Below are 18,911 nucleotides of genomic sequence, written 5' to 3' on the forward strand. Positions count from 1 at the left end.
TCGCTGGGCGTAGTAGTATACACCTGTAATCCCAGCTGCCTGTGAGGCTGAGGCAGGAGAATCACTTGAACGCAGGAAGCGGAGGTTGCAGTGAGCCAAGATTGCACTACTGTACTCCACCCTGGCAACAAGAGCGATACTCCATCCCAAAATAAAATAAAATAACCCAAATATATCAGCAATCACAAAAAATGCAATTGGCCTAAAATGCACTGGTTAAAAGACAAAATTTTAAAATTGGATTAAAAGATAATCTAGCTATATTTACAAGAGAGCATCTAAAACAATAAGTCATGAGACAGTTAAAAGTAAAAGAATTGGAAAAGACATATGCCTCCAAAAAAAAAAAAGCTGGTGTGGCTATACTAATGTTAGGCAAAATAAATTTTAAGGTATTACTAAAGATAAGGATTACTGCATAATGATAAAACAGTCAACTTACCAGGAAGGTATCAGGATTTAAAATTTGCATGCATCTACTAATATAATCTCAAAAACATATAAAACAAGATTGACTAAACTGTCAGAAACAAGCCTACCATTGTAAAGGGAGATTTTTGTCTCACTTCTCTCAGGATTGATAGATCAACCAAACAAAAATTAACAAGGACACAAAAGATTTGAACACAATAAGTAATAAGTTCAATCTAATGACTCATAATAACACTCTGTCCACAATGTTAGCAAATACACAGGTATTCCCAAGGATACAGGAAATACTTATGAAAATCGATCAACCACTAGACCATTAAAGCAGTTCCAGCAAGCATGAAAGAATCATAAACACAATGCAATTAAGTTAGAAATCAGCATCAAAATGAGAAATTAAAAACCCTGTAAGTTTACAAACAAAATACCCACTTCTAAACAACTCAAGGGTAAAAGAAAAAATCCTAACGCTGGAAAATATTTCTGAACAATAATGAAAATACTACATAATTACAGAGCAATAAAGGAAGAATGAATTACTGATACATGGTACACATGGATGAATCTCAAAAGTTTTAAGTGAAAGAAGCCAGATGCAAAAGACCACATATTCTATGACACCAATTATATGAAATGTCCAGAAAAAGTAAATCTATAGAGATAGAAGCAGATTAGTAGCTGCCCCAGGGATGAGGCAGAAACAGAAAATGACTGAAAATGAACAGGAGGTTTTTTGCTAGGGTGATTTAAATTTTCTAAAATTAGATTAGTGATAATTGCATAACTGTAAATATATTAAAAATCAATGAATTTTATGGTATGTAAATTTTATCTCAAAGTTTTAAGAAATTTTGGAAAGCAGTTAAATAATACTTGGAGTGAAATTCATAGCCTTAAGAGATTACATTAGAAAAAAAGATTTGACGCCGGGCGCGGTGGCTCAAGCCTGTAATCCCAGCACTTTGGGAGGCCAAGACGGGCGGATCACGAGGTCAGGAGATCGAGACCATCCTGGCTAACACGGTGAAACCCTGTCTCTACTAAAATACAAAAAACTAGCCGGGCGAGGTGGCGGGCGCCTGTAGTCCCAGCTACTCGGGAGGCTGAGGCAGGAGAATGGCGTAAACCCGGGAGGCGGAGCATTTCTTTTAAAAGCAGAAAAGGAAAATAATAATAGATCAACAAGTCAAAAGTTGGTTTTTTTTTTTGAGATGGAATCTAGCTCTGTCACCCAGCCTGGAGTGCAAAGGCGCAATCTCAGCTCACCGCAACCTCCATCTCCCGGGTTCAAGCGATTCTCCCGCCTCAGCCTCTTGAGTAGCGGGGATTACAGGCATGCGCCACCATGCCTGGCTAATTTTTATATTTTTAGTAGAGATGGGGTTTCACCATGTTAGTCAGGCTGGAGTTGAACTCCGGACCTCAGATGATCCACCCACTTCAGCCTCCCAAAGTGCTGGGATTATAGGCGTGAGCCACTGCGCCTGGCCAATAGTTGCTTCTTTGAAAAATACTTTAACAAATCTCTACTAGAAAATTAAAACATAATCCACTCAGTTTTAGGTCATAAAAAAAAACCTTAAAAAAATTAAAACGTGAGAGAACAGTGTGAACAATTTCACATCAACAAGTTTTAACACTTAGACAAAATGAACAGCTTCCTAAAAAAAAAGTACCCAAAACTGCTTCAAGTAGATACCTTTGAGCCCATAGTTAAAAAAGAGAAAATTATAGACCAATTCAATCAAGAACACAGAAGCAAAAACTCTAAGTTGAACTGACATAAGATTGAAATTTAAAAATACATTATAACCAAGGTGGTTTTAATACAAGAATGCCAGCATTCTTACATTAGAACACGTATCAATGTGAGTCAACATATTCAACACATTAAAAGACAAAAATCATATGATTATTACACACTAAAAACTTCAATATCCATTCATAATAAAACTCTTTAGCAATCTCTTTATATGAGAATATTTGACCTTTATAAAGCTATCTAGTGCTAATTTTGGCAGCACACATACTAGCATTGGAACAATCTAGAGAGGATTAGCATGGCCCATATGCAAGGATAACAGGCAGATTTGTGAAGCATTCCGTATTTTTTAAAAAATAAAAATAAAATAAAATAAAAATATATCTACCAAAAAGCTACAACAAACATTATACTTAGTAGTGAAATCTTAACAGCAGTCCATTAAAATCAGGAGCAAGGTTACAGATTTCCACTACCACTGCATCTAATCAACATGGAAGTAGGCCAGGTGCAGTGGCTCACTCCTGTAATTCCAGTGCTTTGGGAGGCCAAGTTGGGCAGATAGCTTGAGTCCAGGAGTTTGATACCAGCCTAGGCAACATGGCGAAACCCAAAAAAAATCAGCTGGGTGTGGTTGTACATGCCTGTAGTCCCAACTACTCGTGTGGCTGAGATGGGAGGATCACTTGAGTCCGGGAGGTAGAGGTTGCAGTGAGCCCATATCACCTACTGCAACCTCTGTGTTGCCAGCTTGGGCGACAGAGCAAGACCCTATCTCAAAAACCAAAAACATGGTAGTAGAGGTGTTATTACTTTTTTATTACTTATTACTTTTCCTTACTGTGTCACTAAGTGGTTTACGAGATTAAAACTAAAAAACAAAACATCCATTTTTTTTTTTCCCTCCCTGCCGCACCAGACTATATAACTGTCTAGGGTAAAAACCTGAGAGAATTTACAGGTGAATTATTAGAGTTAATAAGAATTCTGGCTGGGCGTGGTGGCTCATCCCTATAATCCCAGCACTTTGGGAGGCTGAGGCAGTTGGATCACTTGAGGTTAGGAGTTCAAGACCAGCCTGGCAAACATAGGGAAACCCTGTCTCTACTAACAATACAAAAATTAGCCGGGCATGGTGGTGCACCCCTGTAATCCCAGCTACTCAAGAGGCTGAGGCAGGAGAATTGCTTGAACCTGGGAGGCAGAGGTTGCAGTGAGCTGAGATCGTGCCACTGTACTCCCCCCTGGGCAACAAAGTTAGACTTTTTCTCAAAAAAAAAAAAAAAAAAAAAAAAATTCAATGAGGTTGAGAGCTACAATTATAAATATAATAGAAACAAATAAACGGTATGTCTATACTCCAGACACAAAGTTAGGAAACATAATTTCTAAAAACATGCTATCTCCTCTAAATGTACATCATGTGAACAATATGATCAGAGGGAAAAGTAATTAATTATCTTTTAAACATAGTACTCTGACTGTACACCCTTAGTAGAGTGTATTCTAAGAAAAACAGGAACTACAAAGCTACCCTGAACTTTACTTAGATCTGTGGTTGGTAGTAGTGTGGACATATAATCTTGGAACCATTTTGCATACTCTGTGATTTAGAGAAAGACACAAGAAACAGCAACAGTGAGACGTGGGGGAGGGGAAAATTCCTCTTTACAGAAAAATGCTGTCGGCTAATGAAATGGAGAAGGAACGACAAAATTACAAAGTCATCACTTTGCAACCACTAGTGTGACTGATAATCAATTCAAGTGAGGATTATCAATGGATGCTACAATTACTGGATGGAAGGTAGCTGAGGAACAGGAGGGCCATGGAGTCTCAAAGTGTCACCCCACAGATTACTCACTAATGGCAAAGGAAAACAGATAAGTTTACAATGGAGAGATCAGATAAACACCCACTTGGCTGCATGCTCGCACTGAGGATCAACAATAACGGGACCAACTGGTGGCAGTATGAGATCCAGTAAGAGCATGCAAGTTCACCTGTGTAGTATTTTCACTAAAAATGTTATGACTTAAATCTTGTCATGAAGGAGCAACCAGAAATCCAGACTGATTTTGTATTTGTGGGGCATCTACAACTTGACTGAACTCTAGATTACTGAGAATGACAATGTTTTTCCTCCCCTAGGCCATTCATCTTCTAGCCATCTTTTTCTCGAGATGGAGTCTCACTCTGTTGTCCAAGCTGGAGCGTGGTAGCACGATCTCAGCTCACTGCAACCTCCACCTCACAGGTTCAAGCAACTCTCCTGCCTTAGCCTCCCGAGTAGCTGGGATTATAGGTGCGCACCACCACGACTGGGTAGTTTTTGTATTTTTAGTAGAGATGGGGTTTCACCATGTTGGCCAGGCTACACGGTGGTGACCTCAGGTGATCCACCCACCTCGGCCCCCAAAGTGCTGGAATTACAGGTGTGAGCCACTGAACCTGGCCCTTTTAGCCATCCAAGCCAGGACATTGGAGTGAGCCGATCATACGCTTACACGTTGGGAGTTAAGGGGGAGGAAGGCATTAGGCTCAAGGGCATACAGAATGCACGATTAAGAAGCTGAAGCACAGATGGATCTGTGCATGTGGTGCAGAGGAGAAAGAGAAGGATTGGGGTTTGAGGTACTTACTTCCCGGATGGCCCCATCACAGACTCGAATGACATTAAGGAACGTGGGCATGACCTGGGGCAGAAACTGCACACACTTGAGTCCCAGGGACTTGAAGATGAAGGTGATGGCCTGGACAACCATGGTGTGATGGTGAGAGAGTGACTGGTCTCGGAAGATCCGCATCAGGGCCACCATGGACACAGCTGGGTAGAACTCATCCAGAGGCAAGTTTCCCATGTTAACCAGCATTTCACTAGTGCTATAGTCAGCTAGGACAAAACAAAAGAGAGCATTAGAGGTACACACAGCATGACATGACTTTAGGCAGAGCATAGTTAATAACAAACAACCTCCTAACAGACATTAGCATTCGTATCTTTCTTCCTAGTATGTTCTAACACTATTGGGAATTCAAGGTCTATTAGGAACCAATAAATAGCTTCTCACCATCAAGGAGTAAACAGTTTTTGGCTTTTCTATTACTCAAACCACAAAAGCCTAAAACAGTACATGATGGGTTGGTTTTCTCTAAATTGCTCTGTTTAATTTAGCTTCTTACCGTTCACAACTTTAAAACTGAAACTATCAATAAAAATAATTACTCCCCCAAAATAGAGGGAATTAAATTAAGCAAACATCTGTTCAGCAGCTGCTTGATTCCCCTAGGGAGCTCACACAAGTTGGTAGGCAAATACTACCTATCCGACTTGAACAATAAGGACCTGAAGGACTCTGACGGTGGCGGAGGGGGCAGCGGCAAGGGAGGGAGGTATAGTAACATGAAGAGTGCAGTGAGGAGGGTAAGAACTAAACAGATGAAGAGCTGGGCTGACTGGTGCCATGAATAAGGAAGAACACCAGGAGCAACATGGCTCGGGCCCTGCTCTCCACAGCTATGGGGCTGACATAATGACATCACAGGCATGCCTCCCTCATACCAGAAGAGGAAGAAATCTGAAGCAATACCATCCCATCTAGTGAGTTTAGAAACAATTCATTTTGGGGTAATAACATTTTCCTGGAATAGTTGGGATAACTAATGTTAACTTTCAATGTCAGAAATAGGCCTGCCCTGAGGGAATATGGGTTAAGTCTAGAAAACTCTCCTGCAACCCCATACCCTACCCCCATTCACTCAGGCTACTTGTCAAAAGGCAATGGGCTATACAAAAATTAACCAGGTGTGGTGGCACACGCCTGTAGTCCCAGCTACTTGAGTGGCTGAAGCAGGAGGATCACTTGAGCCAAGGAGGTCGAGGCTACATCATGCCATTGTACTTCAGCCTGGGTGACAAACTGAGACCCTGTCTCCAAAAAAATAAATTTAAGATAAAATAAAAACAATAAAAGACAATGGGCAAAAGATCACCAGAAATTATTCCACCTATCTAACTGGAACCTTGCACTCATTGACCAACCTCTCCCTATTCCCCCTCCCTGTGTCAATTAAAAATAAAACAAAACTTAAAAAAAAAAAAAAAAAAAAAAAAGGGCGTCCAGGCATAGTGGCTCATGCCTGTAATCCCAGCACTTTGGGAAGCTAAGGCGGGCAGATCACTTGACGTTAGGAGTTTGAGAACAGCCAGGCCAACATGGCAAAACCCCATTCCTACTAAAAATGCAGAAATTAGCCAGGTGTGGTGGTGTGCACCTGTAGTCCCAGTTACTTGGGAGGCTGAGACAGAAGAATTGCTTGAACCCAGGAGGCGGAGGTTGCAATGCTATATTCCAGCCTGGGCAACAGAGTAAGACTCTCCACCTCATAAAAAAAAAAAAAAAAGGCAAGGCAATGTGGCTCTTGGGCCAGACCATTTCACGGAAAAAAGAGCCCCAAATTTCTGATTGCTGCTAGTTTTCCCTATGGCCCTGAGCCTCGCCTCTGATTTCCCTATCAATTAAAATGGAGAATCAATTATCTCTTCTTCTGTAGATACTATGGGAACGAGAACATCAAAGAAGCACTAAGAAAGAATGAGAGATAGAGGTAATAGGGTTATAATGTGTATCTCTTGCATTGGCACCAAAAAGCAGACAGACTTGGCATGTCAACCCTTGACAAAGAATCTAGACAGACATGAGGACTCTGGCCACAATGGAAAGCAGCATCCCTTCTGGGATTCAAGAAGAAACTACTGACTTTTCATTCAAAAGTTGCTAAATGAGCCAATATCCTATTTCTCAGTAATCCAGCTCCAGACTTTCTAAACACAACCAGCAAGGGTTCTGTGAGTGAGAACTTCGCAAGTCTTTCATGGCTACCCCCAACTTACAGGAATCCTGACTTGACTTGGATTCTGACAGGCTGACAGCAGAGGCATCCCGGGACTGGTCTATCATGCCAATGTTCACTTTGTGCTTGTAGGGATCCAAAGCCCCTAAAAGCCCTAACACACGGATGGCCTGGGTGGGAAAGGGGAGGGAAAAAAGAAAACATTCATCACAACATGATTACAACAAGTATCACAGATACTCCTCTCAGGTTTAAACCCCAATTCACACCCAAATGACCAGCTACATGAACAAAATGGAAACAGACAAGAAGTCTGACTCATACTGTCAGAGCATGTTAATGCTGCAACCTTCTCTCTCTTACCATCCTCCCAGTAAAGTCTTAAAGACCAAGTTTGCCATGTCCCCTACCTCTCTGCGTGTACCCTGGTTCTGCTCAGTCTTCAGAAAATTCAGTAGCACCTCAAGCAAAGTAGGGTACTTCCTGTAGGGCTCTACTACATAGCCAGTGCTGGCCACCAACTGTCCCAGGGTCCACAGAGCCACCTAGATAGGCACAAGATCACATGGTTCATTGAGCCAGTATGAGAGAAAAGAAAGCATAGTTGAACTCTTTGTATGATGACTGTAATGAAGTGTTAGAGGCTATAAGAAGACAAGAGGTTTCCAGTAAAGACACTAACCATGAGCAGAAATCCCAAGAGGGCATAAAACCAAGGCTGATCAAGCACACAAATCTGCAACAACCACTGGATCAAGAGACAAAGAAAATTCCCACCTTTCTCAAAGAAAATACATCATTCTTCCATATCCCAAATGATTAACAGGAGATTCAAAAGGAAATTAAGATTTTTTGTTGTTGTTGAGACAGTGTCTCACTGGAGACTGGAGTGCAGTGGTGTGATAACAGTTCACTGCAGTCTTAATCTCTTGGATTCAAGTGATCTTCCCATCTTAGCCTCCTGAGTAGCTGGGACTACAGGCACACGCCACCATGCTCAGCTATTTTTTTTTTTTTTTTTTTAGTAGAGACAAACTCTAATTATGCCCAGGCTGCTCTCGAACTCTGGAGCTCAAGTGATCTTCCTGCCTCGGCCTCCCAAAGTGCTAGGATTACAGGTGTGAGCTGCCATGCCCAGAAATAAATTAAGACTGTTCTTAATTTTAGTCTAGTCATCTAATAGCCTCAAATTGGGAAAGCAGAACCAGGGCTGGGCAAGGATGAGCTAAACCTCTGTTCCCTCATAGGCAGTGGCCAAGGCTTTCTTTTTCCCTCTGAGAGCTAGGGCTCTGATAATTGACCTGCATTTTCTTTTGTATAGACAAAATGGCACTAGTCAGCCCTGATACTTACTGAAACTGACTCTGGGTCAGGACAACAGGTAATTCTGGTTTCAAATCTATCTAATTTTCACTCATTCAACAAATATTTTTGAGCACCTACTATGTATCACACTCTGTTCTAGGCACTGGGTAAGGACACTAAGGTGAATAAAGAGAAGCAAGGCCCCCGGACTCATGGGGTCTGTCTTGCTCAGTCGGGAAGCAGTAATACTCACCTGCCTTTTGGCCAACAAAGAGGAATCCTGGAGCATGTCCATAATGATAATAAAAAGTTCATCAACCCATTTCCTCATTTCCAGGCCACTAACCTGCAAAATGAAAAAGAGGATGGTAGATAGGGTTAGAAATTATGGCATTAAATAGTATTTTGAGGCCGGGCACGGTGGCTCACGCCTGTAATCCCAGCACTTTGGGAGGCTGAGGAGGGCAGATCACCTGTCATCAGGAGCTCGAGACTAGCCTGGCCAACATGGTGAAACCCCATCTCTACTAAAAATACAGAAATTAGCTGGGTGTGGTGGCACACATCTGTAATTCCAGCTACTTGGGAGGCTGAGGCACGAGAATCACTTGAACCCAGGAGATAGAGGTTGCAGTGAGCTGAGATCACGCCACTGCATTCTAGCCTGGATAAAGTGAAACTATCTCAAAAACAAGTAAATAAAATAAAATAATTTTTTAAAAAAAGGCCTCTCCTTTGGGAGGCCGAGACGGGCGGATCACGAGGTCAGGAGATCGAGACCATCCTGGCTAACACGGTGAAACCCCGTCTCTACTAAAAAATACAAAAAACTAGCCGGGCGAGGTGGCGGCGCCTGTAGTCCCAGCTACTCGGGAGGCTGAGGCAGGAGAATGGCGTAAACCCGGGAGGCGGAGCTTGCAGTGAGCTGAGATCTGGCCACTGCACTCCAGCCCCGGCGACAGAGTGAGACTCTGCCTCAAAAACAAAAAACAAAACAACAACAACAAAAAGGCCTCTCTTCCTTTCTCCACCATCGTGGTGTGTGCTTGACTCTGCTTCTCGCCATGTCTTCTCACAAGACTTTCAGAATTAAGCAATTCCTGGCCAAAACACAAAAGTAAAATCGTCCCATTCCCCAGTGGATTCGGATGAAAACTGGTAATAAAACCAGGTACAACTCCAAAAAAAGACGTTGGAGAAGAACCAAACTGGGTCTATGAGGAATTGCACATGAGATGGCACACATATTGATGCTGTCTGAAGGTCACAATGATGTGACCATATCAAGCTGAAAATGTCACCACTATCTGGAGAGTCGGATGTGTTTTATTGAGAATGTATTATTTCTCTCTGAATATGTTAGGAATGCGTTGGTTGGCTGGGTTCCGTAATAAACATGTGAGATCTTTCATTTAAAAAAAAAAAAAGCATTTGGACTTCCTCAGAGGTGAGTTTCCTTTCCACCCCATCTCCACCACGGAAAAAGTAGCTGCCCCTTTACCTGTGCCAATTCTCCTATTGTTGCCAGGACATTATTGATCACACCTGGGTTTGGATCAGGGTCTGGATCTTTCAGTTTCAAAATTAATGCCTAGGGAAAGAAGTTATGAGAAAACGAATGCAGGTTAGACTCTACTAGAAACCTTTCTTTCACATAAGTCAAATTCACCCAAGACACCATCTCAGTCATAAAGAAATTCCTCCTAAGCTTTATGAACCCAAGACTTCTCTGGAATGTAAATTCTCAAACTTTTCTCTGTACGAAGTATAAGTCTGACATGTGAGAGAGCTGGGAAGCACCATGATGTGAAAGTATCTTCTCATGTCTCCTCTAAACTATCTCAGTGATTGTTCATCCAGATTCACATACATTGTAAAATACTTCACATGACTCTAATGTGTTCAGATTTGAAGGTTGTTTCAGATTTTCAAGCTCATTTTTTCCTCATTTTGGGAGAGCTATTTTATGCTACTATCCACCTACTTCTCCTTTCCAAACACCTGTGATGATGTGCCTGAAGCATTATCTCTTACCTTTTATAAGGAGAGCACTTTCCTGCAACTGATGAGATTCTTGGTATTCTTTAACTGAAAGTGCTTGATATGGCCCTTTGGTCTCCAAGCACGAGAGCAAGGAAATTATCTACTTTGTTCAGTGTACTAGTGAGCACTGAAACACTCCCATCTCCCCATATGAGCTGATGACAACGCAGAAAGGAAGTGCCAGCCTCTTGATTTGTGTTACCTTCAGAATAGGCTCCATGTAGGGACGGATGAGTCGGGGCGCATTGGAGACCAGGTGCCCCAGCATGCGGGCACTCTGCTCTTTGATTCTTCCAATCCCACTGTGCTCCAGCTCTGTCAAAATCTGTAGGGAAGAAAGGCTCATATGTTCTCTATGGCAGAAGACATTCTAGAGAGAGACTGTGTCAAACAGAAAAAGTGGCAGGGAACTGGGGGAAAAACCAAGACTTCCACGACAGATGAAGTAGCTGCTAGATACTCAATGAGCAACAGACATCTCTGCAAGTGACAGAACAGCCTTAGATATAAGTGCGCCAGGAAGAAAAACTATTCGAAAACCTACTCCCTTTCCTTTTATCACAGCACTCCAACGTCCCATGGTCTTCTCTAAAGCAGAGCTTTTAACAATGTAGCACAGCCAGAGAAGACTGAAAAACCAACAGGGAGAGCTGAGAGTAGAGTTCTATAAAAATGAGGAACAAAGGTAGGGCCCTTGGGAGAAAAATCTTCGTCCAGACAGCAAATTACTAAGGACTACAAAAAATGGCAAAGGAATCAAAGAACAGTTAGAACAGCTATGATGTCAAGAGAAGTGTTGATACTCTGTAGCTGTTTGGGGTACATCTAGATAAACTCAATAGGTGGGGATCACATTGGCAGGATCCCCCAAAGCCTTACTGACTGGAGATAACATGCTGGTTCTAACTGACATCCTTACAAAACCAGCAAATCAGCACATTAAGCTCATGGTGACATAGACAGCATAATATAGACAGACTTCTGGATAAAGCTGCCAGAAGGAAATCGATGAGCAGTAAGAAAAGCAGATGTCACAGAGCTCAGGTTAACTCAGCTACCCAGAGGAGTCTACAATTTAACATTACATTTTGTCTTAGGTTACTGACTTCATAACCTGATTTTCTGGATTCCCTTGGCAGCCTGTTTTCCCCAGTCATAGCAGACCACAGGGAAAAGAAATGAAGGGGATACTGAGAATAGACCTGCAGCACCAGGAAGACATGGCTGACTGCGAGGAAATGTGCCTCACAGAGCAGAGCCCAACTATCTGCAGCAGTGCGGGGCCAATCCAAAGAACTCCAAGTTCACTTTCAGAGCCTGAGAGCCTCACTGCATCCTAATAACAATAACCAATGCCCACCCTGATGACCAAGACCGCAAGAAAGGCCAAAGTCGGCCAGGCACAGTGGCTCATGCCTGTAATCCCAGCAGTTTGGGAGGCTGAGGCAGACGGATTGCTTGAGCCCAAGAGGCAGAGGCTGCAGTGAGACGAGATCCCACCATTGCACTCCAACCTTGGTGACAGAGTGAGATTCTGTCTCAAAATAAAACAAAACACCAAAGCCTTTACCAAGGCATGAAAATGTACAACTCAATTTGGAAAATCTATATCAAAGTTTAAAACAAAAAAGAGTAATTTTAAAGTTTCAAGGGCTAAATTCAGTACATAAATTCATTCAAAGGAGCTTCACACTCTGCAGTATTGAAAAAATGAGATGGCCTGATAGCTTACTACCAGCTTCTAGAAGATTAGAGTCGGCCGGGCGAGGTGGCTCACACCTGTAATCCCAGCACCTTGGGAGACTGAAGCGGGCAGATTACGAGGTCAAGAGATTGAGACCAGCCTGGCCAACTTGGAGAAACTCTGTCTCTACTAAAAATACAAAAATTAGCTGGGCATGGTGGCAGGCGCCTGTAGTCCCAGCTACTCAGCAGGCTGAGACTCGATTGAACCTGGGAGGCAGAGGTTGCAGTGAGCCAAGATCGCACTACTGCACTCCAGCCTGGAGACAGAGCAAGACGGCGTCTCAAAACAAAAAAGAATGAAGATTGGAGCCACGCCTGGCTTATTCACTGCTATATTCCCAGTGCCCAGCAGTACCTGGAACATAGTGGTCAAAAAGTCTGCTGACAGAATGAACATATTGTTATTCTCATTAGGAGGTATTTATTTTTTCCTTTTTTTCTTTTTTTTTTTTTTGAGATAGGGTCTCACTCTGTCACCCAGGCTGGAGTGCAGTGGCACCATCACGGCTCACTGCATCCACAACTTACCAGGCTCAAGTGATCCTCCCACCTCAGCCTCCTGAGTAGCTAGGACTACAGTATGCATCATTACGCCCAGCTAACTTTTGTATATTTTGTAGAGATGTGGTTCATCATGTTCCCCAGGCTGGTCTCGTCAAACTCTTGGGTTCATGTGATCCACCTGCCTTGGCCTCCCAATGTGCTGGGATAACAGACACAAGACACTGTGCTCAGCCATTTAAGATATATTTCTATGCCAAATTAATGCAGCATGATTTGAGCTAGCAGGCTCAACACTGATTTCGCTTTTTTTTCTTTTTTTTTTTTGAGACGGAGTCTCACTCTGTCGCCCAGACTGGAGTGCAGTGGCGCGATCTCTGCTCACTGCAAGTTCTGCCGCCTCCTGGGTTAACACCATTCTCCTGCCTCAGCCTCCCTAGAAGCTGGGACTACAGGCGCCCGCCACCATGCCTAGCTAATTTTTTTGTATTTTCAGTAGAGACGGGGTTTCACCGTGTTCGCCAGGATGGTCTCCATCTCTGGACCTCGTGATCCGCCCGCCTCGGCCTCCCAAAGTGCTGGGATTACAGGCATGAGCTACTGCGCCCAGCCTTTTTTTTTTTTTTTTTGAGATGGGAGTCTTGCTCCATTGCCAGGCTGGAGTACAGTGGCATGTTCTTGGCTCACTACAACCTCTGCCTCCTGGGTTCAAGCAATTCTCCCTGCACCAGCCTCCAGAGTAGCTGGTATTACAGACGCTCGCCACCATACTGGGCTCATTTTTTTTATTTTTAGTAGAGACAGAGTTTCACCATGTTGGCCAGGCTGCTCTCGAACTCCTGACCCCAGGTGATCTGGCCACCTCAGCCTCCCAAAGTGCTGGGATTACAGGTGTGAGCCACCACGCCCGGCCTTCAACAATGATTTCTATTCCTTCCTAAAACTCAGAAATCTTTTTAAGACTTAAAATGACAGGCACTTCTAACGCAGGCCAGCAGTTAAATAAATCATTATGCTAAAAACAGAAGTGCCAACATAAGTACAGCTTCCTAATTTGTTGATTGATGATATAATTTACAGCCACTTTACGACAAATTGTGAACAAACAACATTTCTCTAGAGTGAGTTACATATATTAATGATTTTCTATGTTTAAGTTCCTTATATATTACAAAAAGTGTTTACTTCAAAACAAAGCATGAGGGAGGGTCAGGAAGCAGACAGCGAGCAATGGGGACAGGAAATGAGTGGGTGAACCACATAGAGACCCAGAAGAGGCAGGTGGAAATAACTTCACCAGGCAGGACTGGACCATGTATTGCTCACCAGGAGGCCACAGAACTTAGGTAGGTGAAGACAAAAACTGAGGAGCCATGTCTCAAGAGGAATTCTACCTTGGGCTACAGATCAAGCAACTGAGTTTGGCATTCTCATATTATTTAAGAACAAAAGCCAGGATCACAGACTGGGGCAATGACTATTAGAATAAACGGTGGAAACGGTCTCACATTGGTTATTTTTGTGAAGAACAATGGCCTCCATGCTTGACCTGGCACCAGCAAGAAAAGCAGGAGAGTGGAAGGATAGGGAGGCGCTGGGAAGTCTGACACCATCTGCAGCAGATCAATCCAGCAAGCAAAGAGGGCCAAGAAATGGGATCACTGGCAACTTGTCAGGAAAAAGAAAGAACTGCATGAGAGGACTCCGAACCACCTTGGAGTCATATTGACAAAGGGCTCATGAGGCGATAAGCACTGGAACTGCCATTATAAAGCCAGGGAAACGTGGACCCTTGCAGACACTTGTGGCTTTTACCAGGTACCTCAATCTTTCTCCCCAATTCTTGTCCTCAACTCTGCTTCCTCAAGCAGCTCTCACAGTGAGAGTCCTGTTTTCCCTGCCTGTGGGTCTGGCCATCATCCTGGTTACCTGGATGAGCATCTTGCGCAGGAAAGGCATGACAAACGCAGGGTTCATGCTACTGAGTCGGCCCACAGTGCAGATGGCCAGCTCCCGGATCTCAAACACCTGGTCATTCAGAGCCACAAACAAGGCCTGCAAGTTCTCCGCCTGGGCCAGGTGTGCATCAAAGCGCTCGTCCAGGGATGCCAAGACACAATAGCGAATGTCAGGGTCTGCAAGAGCAATGGAGCCTTTGAACATTTCTTCATGACCCAATCACTCCAGCCCTTCCCAGCTTCCACCTCCACTGCCATCAGCGTAGTGGGAAGATTCCAGATGCTTTCTCTCATCTAACCTCTGTTACTCTTTTCTCTACTCATAGGAGTGAAGACAAAGAATTAAAGGCAGATTATCTTACACCAACAGGCTAGAGTAGCTGCGCCTAACACGCCTTGGCAGAGAAATAGCTGAATATCAGCTTGTTGAGGCCGAGATCTCTAGAGAGGCCACGTAATGAAAATGGCTACTCCCAACTGCCCTAAGCTCCTTAACTCCCCTAGATTGCTTCTGTCTTGGAAGCCTTACCAGGATCTGTTATCCCAACCACGAGCAGCTTGCTAAGCACATCTGCCACCACTTGCACTGCAGTCTGGCTAACCACATGAGCATGGCCACTGATGAGGTGGATGGAGGGCGTGAGCAGGCGGGAGCAGGTGCGGGCAGCCTCCATGCGGATCTCCTTGTGCTCACTGTTTAGAAAATGATCCGCACAGTGGCGAACAAATTGGGTCAGAGAGTGGCCTGGATAGAAAGGCAGAGAGAAAACAGAATAAACACTGCTGCTGCAGACAGGTAGGTCTGCAGCTTGCTAGCTGAATTTTCCATTTTGAGGCTACTAATTCTACTTTCAACCAGATATTGATCAATAAGATACTGACCCAGAACTCTTTTTTTTTTTTTTTTTTTGAGACAGAGTCTCGCTCTGTCGCCCAGGCTGGAGTGCAGTGGCACCATCTCCGCTCACTGCAAGCTCCGCCTCCCGGGTTCACGCCATTCTCCTGCCTCAGCCTCCCGAGTAGCTGGGACTACAGGCGCCCACCACCATGCCCGGCTAATTTTTTTTTCTTTTCTTTTTGTATTTTCAGTAGAGACAGGGTTTCACCATGTTAGCCAGGATGATCTTGATCTCCTGACCTTGTGATCCTTCCGCCTCGGCCTCCCAAAGTGCTGGGATTACAGGCGTGAGCCACTGCACCCGGCCTGACCCAGAACTCTTAAAGGGTCACAAGGGGGCTTTCAATCAGCAGAAAGGCAAAAGCGGGTGGTGAAGGAGCAGGGAAACAGATCAAAGGTATGCCCCAATCCTAGCCTTTTTATGTTCCCTTCAAATAATAAATTATTTTGTTTTATTCCAACTCAACCCCTTACTTTCTTAGAGGATAATACAATTCTTGATCAAATTTACCTTGCCTGTTTTAGTTCCCAGATTTAAATACCAGACAAAGAGTCTATGTAGGCTGGGTTTAAACATAGCTACTTTCTATTCACTATAAATAAATTATCACCAGTGTGAATCAATGTTAAGTGGAGGAACTGCAATAGAGAAACCAGAGGTGGCTGTCTCCAGACAGCATGTTCAGGCTTTCTGTACTTGCTTGTTTCCCTACAGTCTTGACCAATACTACCTATATGATCTTAAATTTCAAAAGTAGCAACTTCTACTCCTGAAATATATCTCTGTGGGGTATTATTGCGGGTTTACTTGCAGTTTAGAACTACACAGTACAGTAGTAGCTCATGGTTGTAATCCTAGCACTTTGGGAAGCCAAGGCAGGCAGATCGCTTGAGGTCAGGAGTTCCAGAACAGCCTGGCCAACATGGTGAAACTCCATCTCTACCAAAAATACAAAAATTAGCTGGGTATGGTGACACGCGCCTACAGTCCCAGCTACTCAGGAGAATCGCTTGAACCCAGGAGGTGGAGGATGCAGTGAGCTGAGATCGTGCCATTGCACACCAGCCTAGGCAACAGAAAGACTTTGTCTCAAAAAAAAAAAAAAGAAAAAAGAAACCATAACACCATAGACATGGAAACACCCAAAAGCCCTTGCTTATACATTTTAAAGCATTACGTATCATCTCAGCTACAAGGAAGTGAAAAAGTGAGGACATGAGGGGGATCTGTCTCTGAAGCATTATTTCCTTGGATCAACGTATACCTTCCCTCAAATCATGTGCCCCCAAACTCAGTATGGGACAAAGAAACAAATAGGAATTACCAACATATGGAAAGAGTCTAGGAAGGATGAGCTGCTACAGAATCAGCTATCCTGTCTCTGGGATCACAGCAAGATCCGGGAAGTCTAGATACTCTCATTCCTTTCCCAAAGTTTCCAGCAGCTCTCACTACCTTGCCAAGAGACATTGTAATTTCTTACCTTCAAATTCAAAGCTGCCAAGCGTTCGGAGGGCAAGAGTGATGCTGCCCACATCGCTGGCCTCAGGGAGGGTTGTGAGGCCAGGAGAGGCCAGCTGATGGGCCAGGCCCTTGGGCATGCCTGGGTGGCGGAGCGGTTTGTGCATAAGGACCAGAGACAGCATTTTCAGTAGCCCATCTTGAATGTCCTTCTTTAGCTGTGGAATCTGACGGCTCAGGTCGTAGAGCACTGCAGTGAGGGCAGGACTGAGGGGAAGGAAACAAGCCACGTAAGGGCTGGGCATATGACACTCAGTCTGTTCTTGGGAAGAAATAGCTTTCTCTCCCAGCAAGGGGATCAGGCCTCCGTTCTTCAGAGTAGAAAGGATATTATAAAATAAGAATAAACGTGTAAACTCTCTTGGCTTAGTCTCAGATATCCAAACAATCTGTGAGTTTCTGGTTCTCGTCACAAAAGACTTGCTCACTATAATTCAGCCACTACAGAAGACCAAGTCTCAACAAATGCTCTGGGAAGCAGATTTAAAACACTGTCCTTATTTTACAGATGAGAAGAAATTAGTTTAGGAAGCTTAAGCAACTTGCTCAATGATAATATACACAATATTTGCAAATATTTATTGAGTACTTCCTATATGCCAGGCATGGTGCTAAGAGTGACTATATCATGAACCCACAGCAACCCTAGACAATAGGAATTACTATTGTACCCACTTTTCAGATTAAAAGAAAAAAACGAGGCCAGGCACGGAGGCTCACACCTGTAATCCCAGCACTTTGGGAGGCTGAGGTAGGCGGATCACAAGGTCAGGAGATTGAGACCATCCTGGCTAACATGGTGAAACCCCATCTCTACCAAAAATACAAAGAATTAGCCAGGCGTGGTGGCAGGTGCCTGTAGTCCCAGCTACTCAGGACACTGAGGCAGAAGAATGGCATGAGCCCAGGAGGCGGAGCTTGCAGTGAGCTGAGATCGCGCCACTGCACTCCAGCCTGGGCGACAGAGTGAGACTCCTCAAAAAAAAAAAAAAAAAAAGAGGCTCAGAGAAATTAAATAACTTAGTCAAGATCACATAACATGCTAGTGATGAAACTAGGATTCAGTACTAGCCTATGCGTTTAGTCTAAGCTATCCTGTCCATCCAATTGAAAGTGCAAACAACCACGCCTCACTCTTTTAACAGTCCCAACACTGGGGGCCAAGCCTCACATTGATATAGGGCAAGCTCAGGTTTCTGACACTCACCTTAGTCCTACTGCCAGCATGGGCTCCAGCAGCTCCTTGATATCCTGCTGGATGCTTGGCCCCATTGCTCGAGCCAGCATGCTGATGCAAGTGAAGACTGTGGCGTCCACCTGCATTGCCTTCTGCCTCCTGCAAAGAAACCAACAGTGGTTAGTTGAGACATCATGACATTCTTTAATGTCCCACCTCAGAATCACCTTGGGGCAAGGAGAACAGGTTACTCAGGCAGGGCTACCACAGATGGGTGTGCAAGCCGTCCACAGCACAGTTCAAAGGGGCCCATCACATCACAGTGACTGTAGATGTGTATGTTTCTACAAGAATCCAGCAGATGGCAGTAAAGTGTCTTAAGGAAGGGGCCCTTTTTCCGAATTCACACAGCTGTACCATATGGATTAGTGTGGTGCTCACCAAGATACTTACGTAGGAAGGGAGCTGAAAAATGTGTTCATCAGGGACAAGAAGGCAGTACACAGCCATCGTATGGAAAGAATCTTCTATGATGAGAATGCGGGGCTTTAGAATGGAGCCAGGCGCAGTAGCTCACACCTGTAATCCCAGCACTCTGAGAGGCTAAGGTGGGTAGATCACTTGAGGCCAGGAGTTCGAGACCAGCCTGGCCAACATGGTGAAACCTTGTGTCTACAAAAAAATACAATAATTAGCTGGGTGTGGTGGCACATGCC

General features: G+C 44.0%; 1 protein-coding gene across 4 annotated transcripts in view; it reads right to left on the reverse strand.

Moving 5' to 3' along the window:
• The window catches only part of MTOR (mechanistic target of rapamycin kinase), a 151,146-nt gene that overhangs the window by 113,352 nt on the left and 18,883 nt on the right, over nucleotides 1-18,911 (reverse strand). For all 4 annotated transcript variants that reach the window (XR_001888334.1, XM_017887986.1, XM_017887985.1 and 1 more), the window contains exons 10-19: nucleotides 18,226-18,354; nucleotides 16,981-17,225; nucleotides 15,128-15,343; nucleotides 14,570-14,775; nucleotides 10,596-10,718; nucleotides 9,852-9,941; nucleotides 8,604-8,696; nucleotides 7,456-7,590; nucleotides 7,086-7,215; nucleotides 4,834-5,084 (exon numbers count right to left, since the gene is read on the reverse strand). Coding sequence is in view for 3 of the 4 variants with exons in the window: in XM_017887986.1 (XP_017743475.1) it covers nucleotides 4,834-5,084; nucleotides 7,086-7,215; nucleotides 7,456-7,590; nucleotides 8,604-8,696; nucleotides 9,852-9,941; nucleotides 10,596-10,718; nucleotides 14,570-14,775; nucleotides 15,128-15,343; nucleotides 16,981-17,225; nucleotides 18,226-18,354 (1,618 nt within the window). In the remaining variant the exon portion in view is untranslated. The remainder of the gene's footprint in view (nucleotides 1-4,833; nucleotides 5,085-7,085; nucleotides 7,216-7,455; nucleotides 7,591-8,603; nucleotides 8,697-9,851; nucleotides 9,942-10,595; nucleotides 10,719-14,569; nucleotides 14,776-15,127; nucleotides 15,344-16,980; nucleotides 17,226-18,225; nucleotides 18,355-18,911) is intronic.

The sequence above is a fragment of the Rhinopithecus bieti genome, unplaced genomic scaffold (assembly GCF_001698545.2).
Source record: "Rhinopithecus bieti isolate Rb0 unplaced genomic scaffold, ASM169854v2 scaffold_16234, whole genome shotgun sequence".
Classification (NCBI taxonomy): domain Eukaryota; kingdom Metazoa; phylum Chordata; class Mammalia; order Primates; family Cercopithecidae; genus Rhinopithecus; species Rhinopithecus bieti.